At 52.3% G+C, this 11,514-nt stretch overlaps 3 protein-coding genes across 3 annotated transcripts; 1 reads left to right on the forward strand and 2 right to left on the reverse strand.

The window, feature by feature from the left end:
* Nucleotides 1-213: 213 nt before the first annotated feature.
* On the reverse strand, nucleotides 214-2,170 carry AYO21_06204 (hypothetical protein; the record flags this gene model as incomplete). Its single annotated transcript, XM_022656167.1, has 3 exons — nucleotides 214-569; nucleotides 674-879; nucleotides 948-2,170. The coding sequence occupies 3 exons, from the start codon at nucleotides 2,168-2,170 to the stop codon at nucleotides 214-216; spliced, it is 1,785 nt and encodes a 594-aa protein (XP_022511512.1).
* A 4,311-nt stretch (nucleotides 2,171-6,481) lies between these two features.
* AYO21_06205 (hypothetical protein) lies at nucleotides 6,482-8,305 on the forward strand (the record flags this gene model as incomplete). The annotated part of the gene is made up of 1 exon (XM_022656168.1): nucleotides 6,482-8,305. One exon carries the CDS (start codon nucleotides 6,482-6,484, stop codon nucleotides 8,303-8,305), a length of 1,824 nt encoding a protein of 607 aa, XP_022511513.1.
* A 2,059-nt stretch (nucleotides 8,306-10,364) lies between these two features.
* On the reverse strand, nucleotides 10,365-11,344 carry AYO21_06206 (hypothetical protein; the record flags this gene model as incomplete). Its single annotated transcript, XM_022656169.1, has 2 exons — nucleotides 10,365-10,972; nucleotides 11,041-11,344. The coding sequence occupies 2 exons, from the start codon at nucleotides 11,342-11,344 to the stop codon at nucleotides 10,365-10,367; spliced, it is 912 nt and encodes a 303-aa protein (XP_022511514.1).
* Between the last annotated feature and the right edge of the window lie 170 nt (nucleotides 11,345-11,514).

Genomic DNA, 11,514 nt, shown 5'->3' on the forward strand with positions numbered 1-11,514 from the left:
GAACGTTAGCCTGGCAGTTCCAACAAGAGCCTGTAGTCCTGGTTCATTGACAGCACTAGGGTTCTGATCAGACACTGCCTTTTGGAATAGCTGAAAGACATGGCTTCTCAAAAGATACGCCATCCTGGTGATGGAGTCCTGGAACTGGAAGATGCTGCAGTTGGCTGAGGGCTTGACTGAAGCTGATGACATCTAAACAATTGAAAGCCTAGACTACGCCAAATCCACCTTCTCACTGTTGACCTTTTCTTTACCCTTGACCTGCGCTCTCCAAGAGAGAATCAGACATATAGCACACAAAATGCCCAGTCCATCAAGTCCGATTGCCAAATACCAGGCTCCGCGGTAGCCTTGGAGCGGGTTACGACCACCGTCATTCACATGAACTTCGACAGTCCCTGCGATGCCCAAGCCGATGGAAATACTGTAATTGATGACTGTGTTGATGAGGGATGCCGCCAATCCCTGATGCTCGGGCGGCATATGGTCAGACAGCACAATATTCCCGGATGGGAACGACATATCCATTCCCCAGGGAGTAATGACGGTCGACACGAAAGTTTGCGCCCCTGACTTCTTGTTAGCGATGGTTCGGATTCGCGAAGCGACAGGCTTTGAAACAGAGTTCCATATGGTAGGTCGTGGACTTCTTATGAGGGAGGGGCAAACCTACAGTAAGTCTGGTGCACCGGCATCGTGGCAAGCAGGATCATTCCTGTCAAGAAGGCACTGATGCTGATGAGCATGATCCAGCCCGGCTGCATTCTTGCGATTAGAAGTCCGGTGGTTATCGCCGCTATACAACCGGACACCGCCGTCGGGATGCTCTGAGCAGCTGAGAGCAAAATTGATTGGCCCCTTTCGAGCTCGAGAAATTGCCTGAGAAAAGGGGAAATTTAGCAAAGGCCTCAGCACTAGGGTGATGAGTGAAGAAGGACGTTGCTCACCAGAGATAAAATACCCAGACTCCAAACGAACTCCAACCCAGTGCTTCGCAGCCAAAAACGAGATTCGTGTCCATGGTGAAGGACGACATGGGCAGCAACGGGAACGTGGCTCTCTTCTTCTCAAACCAGAAGAATGCGACAAGGAATACCACGCCAATGATGAGCAGGACATACACATACACTTTGCCCCATCCAGACGCAGGCCCTTCGTTCCAGGCAAAGTTGAAGAACATCAGACCCAGCACGCCAAGCACGGTGCCAGTGGCATCCAGCTCCTGGAAAGACGCCGAGGGCCCTGCGACGGGCATGGGAGGGACCACAAAGAAGACCAAGACCCCGATCACAACCAGCACCATGGCCAAGACCCAGTACGCCCAAGGCCACCAGACGAACTGGGCGAAGATGCCCGAGAAAATGGCGCCGAGGACAAACCCCACGGGTGCGGTGGCCCCGAAGATGCTGAGAGCCATGTTCTTCCTCCTTCCGGGAGGATAAGTCCGGGCTAGCACGGCGATGCCGTTGGGGAGCAAGATCGCCGGGCCGATACCTTGCATGCCGCGGCAGAAGGCGAAGAAGATCAGGGAGCGCGAGAAGACCGCGAAACCGGCGATCATCGACCACAACGCGAACCAGAAGTAGCCGACCAAGAAGAGCCTCTTGTGTCCGTACAGATCCCCCCATCGCCCGGCGGGGAGAATGAACGTCCCTACCGTCAGGGAGTAGCCTGCAGCAAGCCAAGACAACTGGCCCGGGTTGGTGGTGTTGAAGGAGCGGCCGATGACATGTAGGGGTGCAATGGACTGCGCGAGCGCCGACTGGGTCAGGAGTTGCGCCGAGCTGACGACGGCAATGAACAGGATCTCGTGTGCAAGGGAAAAGGACGGAGGTTTTATTGCGGTGGGCACGCGCGAGACCGTCTTGGTTACGCTGGGCTGGTGGTCCAGAGTCATAGTCCTGGTGGTCGTGATATTTTCGGTGTCGTGCCTGGTCAAGTCCGAGTCCGCGCAGACCGGCCAACTCTCTGCGTTGGCTTCCGTCTCCTTCTGCGTGTGGCTTGTAGTGGCATCAGGTATAGGCGGCGTCTCAGCCTCCTTCTCCCGCATCGGCGGTGCTCCAGGCCGATCGTCACTGTTTTCATGATGTGAATCTATCCCATTGCTGCTCTGTTGTGCATTTTCTGGTGCTGCCACCGAGCGACCAAGTCGAGGATAATCCCCAGCCATATGTCAGCCTTTTTGATCTATTCTGTCTTCTCTTCAGTGCTCTTTATGTCTGAGGATCTGTACCGAGTACTCCTTCAGTGTCACCAAAATCCCTCGCGCGAGTGGATGCTGTCTCAATTTTATCTGACACAAGAGAATCTCAAGACAATAGGTCAGTCGGTGGATGTTCCGTTTCTAGATTTGATTGGTGTGATGGCACAATGACGTTTTTTTTTTTTTCGGGGGCTCTCTCGCCTCAAAAGCAAAGAAAGGTATATGAGAGAACAAAATAAGTGAGAATTGATATCGCCGTGGATTGAGATTCGCGAAGGGAAATATGAGGATATTATAGCGTCAATCAAGAGAGTATATATCCCCTCGCTCGGACAAACAGATCCAGCTAGCCAGCTAGTCAGGGCTGTACGAGGTGGAAAAGTTGACGTCGATCCCATGTGCCATCATGGAGCCTCAGAGGACCGTAGCCGACACTGGAGTGCGATATGCTTCGTACTACTGACTGACAGGTCCCAGCTCCCACCACTGAGAGAGGTATGTACAAAGAAACGAAAAGACGCCCGAACTAACAGCGTGGGCCCCAGCACCTCTACGAGGTATGTACTCGTACAGGTCGGCGCGGCGATATCGGTAAATGAAAACTGAATAGAGGGTGTCAAATGGCCGAAAGTAGAAGAAAGGGGCAAGAGACAGCGAGCGGAGCGTGAAAAGGCACCGTGGCTCCGGAGGTGCGGAGGCTCTACTGCTGACTGGGTATGAACTGGGCGAGCACATGCCAAAGGCCGGAAAGTATAGCCAGTCACCGGAAGACAATTTCGTCAGGGATATCTACCTAGGCCGTGCCACCCACGTGCTAGATTAGGTACGTACTTAGTAAGTATGCCGCGTATCGAGAAGACTTTGTACCCAGTACGAGGAGTCGAGAGGCCCGAATTATCAAACCACCGTCCCCACAGGATAGAAAACAGTGTAAAAGAGGCGGAGAATGTTCCGCCTTCGGTGACTTTGGTATGAGTAAGAGTCAATGTATACAATATACTATCTCTCCTTCTCCTGGAGCTGGATCAGATATATCTGGAAGTTCTACGCCGTCTATATCCCTTTTCCTCTTTTCGCGTCAGTCTTGTGAAGAAGCCGGATCGAAGGGATTCTCTACGGCTGCGATCTAGCCAGAATTGTCGAGACGGCGGAGCTATCTCCCAAGGCCGTAGATAGACACCATAGTGACCAACTCGTAGTAACAGATATGTTTGCAGGAAATCAGGCGTCGAGGGGTAATAGAGACCAAGGTGTGGAAAAGCAGCCATTGTGTTCGCAGTATTTTATAATCTTCATTTGTTACTACAGTGGTTAGAACTCAACAGTACAATACAATTGACCAAGAATTCGCAGCGAAGCTGTGCCCCTTGATACATGGCGAAGACAGATAAATATGAGATATAGTCGAAATATCCCTAGGCGGATGTGGTAGATAGAATAATATGGCATAATATGGCAAACAATGACGTCTGCGCATCTCTGCATTTCAACACCCTCGCCATGACCACGTTCACGGTCTTCAGAAAGTCCATCAACCACAGTGGCGTCATACGTATGTTTTATCTGTGGCGAGATCTCTTATGATTAGCACGGTTAAGCTCCATCTACCTGCACCTTTGTCCGGATGCCGCGTATGTGTCTGCGGCCGTTCCCCGGGTCCGATCCCTGCTCCCCGAACAAAATCCAGACGGCACAGACCCCTTCGGCAAACTAGTGAACTTGAAAAAAATGCCACAAGCCATCTTGAGGGATTCAAAGGGGAATCAACATTGGAGGAGGAAGCAGAGACCGAATGAAACCCCACGTGGATAGCGCATGCTGTTTCTAATAATGGACAGAGATCACAAAAGAGATATACGGAGTACAAGTGCGTATGCACACAATGGCGGCACCGTGAACTCCTCTGCCCTAGCAGCCATTCCACTCCCTGCAACAGAGTCGTTCTTTTCATGTCGTACATCACAAAGGCAAGTATCCCGCACAGTTGAGATAACGAAGTTGCAGAGATTGCGCACGACAAGGATTAGACAGTTTTGAAGAATTGCCCGATTCAGCAGCTCATGACCCCTTTCGCTACTGATTGCCTGGTACAGCCCCGCCGTCACTCGGTATGGTCAGACTCGCCATTCCAGCCCGATTTACCGCAACGTACGGCCGTGAACCCCATACTCGTAGGGTTCATATGAATCCAGCAAAAATAAACACTGGTAGCCGCTGGTCTAAGTCACCCGGCGCAAGTGTTTGATCGATCTATCGCAGACTACTATCCAGCAAGAGGGATGATGATACAATAAAATCGGATATGAAGGTCAGTCTGATATCGCGGAACGCAATCTCAAAAGCTCCAGGACTATTTCGGAATATCAGAGAGAAGATGACCCAAACCAAGAGAGTTCCCTCGCGCATGCGGATATCCAATGAGTGCCAACATGATCGGGAGCGGTGCAGAACCAGGCAGACCGCAAAGGAGCCGTGACATTATCTCATGCGAAAGTTCCCTTGGGTCGACTCTGTTGATGGTGCCAGGGACAGACTCCACTGCAGAGTGGCTTGACGACTCGAACGTCTTGTCCTGGACCTCGAATCTCCGCGACCTGGCAAGAAACACATGAGGGGCTTCATAGTGGGACGTAGACCCAACTCAACGTCGGACATCGCTGGGTCGGAAATGTAGAGGACTGGATCAGAAAAGGTTTCTGCATTCCGGCTGTATACCGAAAATCCAAAGATCGCTGCGAGTGAGTTAAAGAGGACCACTATGGTTGAGGTGCACAAGGGTGGAGATTTGGAGTATAAAGGGTCAGGCGCGGAATACTTCCCAAAAGACCACTATCTTGGTACTCGAACAGGGATTGCCGACGACCACATGTCCTGGCTGCGTGGTCGGGAAGATCACCATGTGGAAGCTGTGCCCGAAGACGAGCAAAATCTGTGACAATAGCAAGCGAAAGAGGACTATGCCACGTAGGGTGACATAGCCGTAGCCCCTCGTGCGTGGTCGAGGGGGTTGATGTTCCACCGCCCCTTGCAGAGAAGAAGCATTCGTCACCACGACACTGCACCGCATTTTGCAGTTGCACTGCATGCATTATTCGGCATCTATCGTCCGTGCCTGGAATGTTCCCTGATGTAAAACACTAGTCAATGTTGAGCCGGAGGTCCGTTGCTGGCGATTCAACGAGTAAGGTGAAGAGAGGTCGTTGACGATCCTCGAGATCCACGGGACGCAGGAAGGCCAGGGCTACGAGCCTACCTACATACCTACAGTACGATAGCCAATACGGAAATAGAAAACGGCCAAGGCTGATACCGATTAGATTGATAGCGGGCACTCGGCGAAACTACTTGTTTCAGGTTGCGGCGAGTAGGAGAGCAACCGGCGCAGACATGATTGGCTGAACTGTTATCGTGGCTGGGCATTCCCGGTCGCTTGAGATTGGTCCGACCCAGATCCACCAATCGGAAAACCGCCTGCTGGTCTTGGCAGGCACCCGCCCGCATCCTCCTTCGACCACCTGGTCATTTCCTTTCCTCCTTTTCTCCTCCATGGAGAGATCAACCTCTACTCGGTACGTAATATTCGAATGCATCTACGAGTACCTTGCTCATGTTTTTGTTCTCAGGTGACCGAGGATTTTAGCGCATGCCTTATCTGCGCCTCCCACAGCTTAGGAATTTGGTTGTTGGGTTCATGGATTCGAGGATTCTCTGTCTCGCCGTGTCACCTTCCTGCCCCTTATGCCCTTCTATGGTCGCCACCCGCTTCTCTGGCCCTTGTTGTTGTACAACGCCGGACATTCCTTCAATATTAATAGTCGCAAGCTATGTCCCCTCCGGGGGATCGAAATCACATGGACCATGTGCGGCCCGTTAGCCCTTATATAGATAAACAAAGCTCACCCATTCTGCCCATGAGCGGGAAAGCTTCGTTTCAGACCAGGTCGGTTTACCCCACACAAGTCATTACCACGCATCTTGGCCCTTGGATTCGTCATCTCGCTAAGTCTCGAGATCTTGGGTGATTTAAATATCAAAGTGACTACAACCTAGGTCCAACAGCTGTTCCTTGGCGTTTTCTTCTTCATCACTGGGACCATCGGGGGAGTCTGTGTCACCTTCTCAATGCTCGTCTGGTATACTGTGCATTCTCGGTGATCCAAGGCATCTGCCGTCTGCCTGATTGCCTAACGAGCCGGGCTCGTCTGTTGCTCTTTCTCTTTTGCCTCTCGAGGTATTGCCGCCTTTCAAAAGATGACGTTCTTTTCTTATTCCCTTGCGATGGCAACCGTGTTTGCGGCCACGCAGGCTGCGACGACGGGCAATTCATCGACCACCGGGGCTCCAAGTTATCAGAATAGTGCAGCACAAGCTCAACGCGAAGCACTCAACCGGACCATCGCCCACTCCTACATTTGGGCATTGCTGGGTGTTGTCGCCTTGCTCCTCGCCTATTCATGGACCTTGCGGCTCAACGCACACATTCGACACTTGGCCTCCATGTCAGGCGCAGGCGCTCTTCGATACTTTTCTAGCTCCTCGCCCGCCATCAGTCTAAGCAAGAGCAAGTTGCTATACGCGCCGGTCCTCTTCTATCGACGGGCACGAGAGATCAGGTTTTCTAAACATATCACACTGGGAACAGTTCCAACACGACTGCAAACTCTATTCATTATGTCAGTTGTCATCATCAATTTTTTCCTCTGCACCTGGAACATCCCATGGTCGCAAGCAGAGCAGCAGGTTTTGCCTATTCTTAGAAACCGGACCGGTACACTGGCGATAGCCAACATGATCCCAATCATGGTCATGTCGACAGTTAAAAACCCCCTGATAACGATGCTGGACATTTCGTACGATACATTCAATCTGATGCACCGCTGGTTTGGTCGTCTCACTATCTTGGAGGCCACTACTCATGTCCTGTGTTGGCTCATTGCAAAAGTGCAGTCAAGCGGCTGGGCAGCAGTGAAGGCGTCACTGAACAGTCCTTTCATTTACAGTGGCTTGATTGCCGCCATCAGCCTCATCCTCATCTTGTTCTCAAGTCCCAAGATGATCCGAAGCTTGTCTTACGAGTTTTTCCATCACCTACATGTCGTCCTGGTTGTGTTGGTCCTGGCATTCCTCTGGATGCACCTTGACGGTACATATCAAAAGGGCTTTTTGCTCGGAGCGATTATAATTTGGGCCACAGCAAGATTCTTCAGACTCGCGACATTGGTTTACAGAAGTATTGGAAGTGGTGGGACCAAGGCCAAGGTGGAACCCCTCAACGGTGGCGTGGTGAAGATCACGATCACTAACCCGAGGCCTTGGACGTATCGACCCGGCCAATCGCTATATTTGACAATCCCTTCAATCGGCCTATGGACTGCGCATCCCTTTTCTGTCGCATGGTCCGGGGTCGAGGAAGCTTTGAACCGATCGTCTTCCCTCAAATCCAATTACAGCGAAAAGAGACCTGCCATTCATATATACTCCAAGGACATTGAGAAACGTGGAGACGAAACAATATCCCTGATTGTCAAAAAGCAAAACGGCATGACAAACAAACTCTGGCAGCGTGCAATGACTGCAGGAGCAGGGTTGGAGGTCAATGCGTTGATTGAAGGACCTTACGGAAACGAACGAAGTATGTCAAGCTACGGGACTGTCCTCCTCTTTGCAAGCGGTGTCGGCATTACACATCAACTTGGGTATGTCAAACAGCTCGTTGAAGGCTACGGACATGGTACAGTAGCGGCGAAACGAGTCACGCTTGTGTGGGTTATACCGTCTACAGAATGTCTCGACTGGATCCGATCATGGATGCATGAGATTCTATGCTTGGAAGGGCGTAGAGAGGTGCTCAAAGTCCTCTTATACGTCACTCGGGCCAACCTCAGCCAGCCTATCCGAAGCCCAAGCGAACACGTTCAGATGGCACGAGGACGACCGGACGTCAAGGCCCTCGTTGCGGCGGAAGCACAGCAGAAAGTTGGTTGTATGGGCGTGAGTGTCTGTGCTGGCGGGGGCCTGGCAGATGAAGTCAGGCGTGCGTGTCGGACGATGCTTGACCAGGGCGTGAATGTGGACTTCATTGAGGAAGGCTTCGGGTGGTGATGGGGCAGAGTTGCTTCCTTTTCTTTTCTCTTTGGCTGGATTGTGCCGTACTTCGTATAGATTGACCCTTTGTTGGCCTTTTACTTCGACTCTTGAGTTCTTCTATCGATAATTGATTACATTTTGACGCTCCGTACCTCATATACCTGACACTGAGTAAGGGTGAGAGCTGATTGGTGGAAGCTGAACCAGCAGACCAGGCACGCAGGCAGCCAGGCGAAGCAAAACTGACAAACGCTGCAAATCTCGCAAACTTTTTGACAAACAAGCCTACCTCCAACCCATCATGGGCACCTGAACATATTGATCGTGTGCTTACCGTTTATTCCATCATAGCAACCAACGACCTTCAACAAATTACGAGTCTCTTCTCCTTCCTCCAGTACACGTGTCTCGCTCTTTATGACCTCCTAAAAGTCCTTCGGCCAATACTGTCCAAGTTATACCCCGATCCCTTCAAAATCCCCTGATCCGACAGTGAGAGACAACTAGTGACACTATAAGCTGGCTAGCCTCTCAGCGCCGCGACGCTTTGCGCAACTCACCCTCGATTGTCAGCAAGCGTCACATGAGCTCAAACAAGTCGACAACCCGAAGACGAGTCACGGCAGCGGTTCCTTATCTCACGTCTCTGCCTGAACTGGCGCCGTCTCATGAGCACCAATTTCTTCGACCTGTTACCGTCAGTGGTTAAATTCCAGAGTAGTGCGGAGTGGTAGTAGTCCTCTCATTACAAGAGGTCTTCTGCTAGCCGCTCCTTGCATTACTCACGCCAAAAATTGATCCTCGTCCATCGACGTATTCATCGACAACAACACGCAATAGCCCACCTCGTGACTTACCATAGCGCCCACAAATATCTCAACATGCCACCCCCGCGAAGGAGAAACGGCAGTAACGACAGTGCCAGGACCACGGCATTCGGGAGAGCATACCCCAATTTGCAGAGAGCCCTGTTGTTGTCATGTGAAGTCGGTCCATTTCTCCTCATCGCCACCATCCTGACGTGCGCTGGCATTTGGAAACGGCCCATGTGGCAAAGAGCATTGCTGTGGCGAGCGGCTCTTTGGAGTTTCCTCTCAAGGTGGATTCTCGTTGGTTGCGCCATCACCTGGACTTGGAATGAATGGGGTCAAGAGGAACGGCGCGAGCAGACGGCAAATGATCTTCGACCGGGGCAACGCCAGAACGAAGGACAAGAGGGCCAACCACAGTGAGTGAGTGCAGCATCCAAATAGCGACGGCCCTTTTAAAATTCGATGGAGGTGGTCCCTCGGACCTGGATGATGGCAACCCTCTACCACTCATCATCTCCTCGCATGAATTAGCCGCCAGAACATGTTACAAGTGGTCGTGCATCTCTCGGACCGTTCAGAGTCCAGTCCCAAGTATCAACAACCGCAGGCTGGTTGTACACACGGGATTCATGCACGAGGGTGTTCATGGCTATGTCTATATCCAACATGGTCGACACCCGGACATTTTCCGCTGCGGACTGTCCAGCGACCTCTCTTTCAACTGAGGGGCAATCATGGAAAAGCGACGCAGCGAGATCATTTACTGTTCCGACTGGAGTGGACGGAGTCCAGTCTGCGTATGGGGAGCTGGCTCCGGGGAGCGATTTGTTCATCATCACGCATATTGGGAAAAGGCCGCGCCTCAACCCCCTTCGCCACGTCCCACACAGGATTCCGCGCCGTATGGATCCTCTCGCCGTGTTTCTGTGGCGCAATGACTCCTCTCAGGTGCGAGAGCTGCAGTCACATCATGCGCTTTGGCAGACCTATTCATTTGTATTCCTAGTTTTCGGGCAGAGGGTTCTTCCCTCGGCCTAGGCACGGCGCATCTTACAGGCTGGTTGATAATTTTGATCGTTGGTAACGAGACGAACGAAGCTGCCTCTCCCGCGACGCTCCACGGGTCTTTGTAATCTTACTTCACACTTTACGATTCTCTCATCACTACCTTCGCTGTGGCTATAAGCGAAACTCTATTGTTTGTCGCTAAATCATCGTTTCGCCACCACATGCCACCTGCCATTCTATTTTCCGTGTATCATTCATTTCCTGAATTCGCCTTTGCTGTGATAGTCCTCCCAGTCGACGTAGACCTGGAACTCGGCGTAGCTGGTCTGGTCGTCGGTCTCCATCTTGTTGGTGTAGGTGGCCTCTTCGTCCGAGATGAGCACCTTGGCCAAGTTGCCGCCTTGGCTTGCGGCCTCGGCCAGCAGCTGGCCCTGGCAGGCGTGTTCCATGCTGAGGAACAGGAAGGCGGCCTCGTCGACCGTCTTGCCCACGGTCAACAGGCCGTGGTTCCGCAAGATACAGGCCTTGTTGGTCGGGCCCAGGGCCTTTGCGATCTCGGCACCTTCCTCGCTCGCGAGCACGACGCCGCCATACGAGTTGTAGACCGAGTGGGAGTTGTAGAATTTGCAGGCATCCTGGGTCAGCATCTCCAGTGGCCGGCCGAACACGGACCAGGCCTTGCCGTAGACGGTGTGTGCGTGGCAGATCGCAGTCACGTCCGGGCGGGCTTTGTGGACCTCGCTGTGGATTAAGAAGCCAGCTGCGTTGGGGGGTCGGGTTCTGTTTCCTCCCACGACCTTGCCCGACAGGTCCACTGCGATCATGTCGCTTGCTTTAAGAAGGCCGAAATGCACGCCCAGCGCTGTTTGGTGATTAGCTTTATGGTCCTCGTCTGTCGAAAAAGGGAACACTTGTTGAATGGGAACGTACGATTGGTCCAGAAGACTTCGTGGTTCTCCGGATCTCTCACACTGATATGTCCTGATATTCCCTCGACGAAGCCCTCTCGTGCCCAATGCCGGAAAGCCGCGGCCATATGTTCAAGCTGCCACTGGCGTTGGGCGGCGAAGTTGTCGAATTTGGGAACACCAGGCAACATCACGTCGCCGTGCGAGATGGCCGCGAGGGGCGACTTGTCTTGCATGCCGTGTACATGTTCTTCCTTCCCAGGAGTAACGGATTTTGAGGCCAAGGGGCCGGAAGGGAGGATATCGCTGATCGCAGAGGGGGCCATTTTGGCAGAGGGCAGAAGTTGAGGGCTAGGAAACAGAAAATAGACAAACAATGGAAGAGGCAATGATATAGAGAGAAATCTCAACGTCGCTGAAACACGTTTTGAACGCAGGATAGTCTTGAGAAGTCGGCGTTTGTGACGAGCGGTATTAGATATGAAAGAAGAAGAAG

This window comes from Fonsecaea monophora, assembly GCF_001642475.1.
Source record: "Fonsecaea monophora strain CBS 269.37 chromosome Unknown Scaff42, whole genome shotgun sequence".
Lineage (NCBI taxonomy): Eukaryota > Fungi > Ascomycota > Eurotiomycetes > Chaetothyriales > Herpotrichiellaceae > Fonsecaea > Fonsecaea monophora.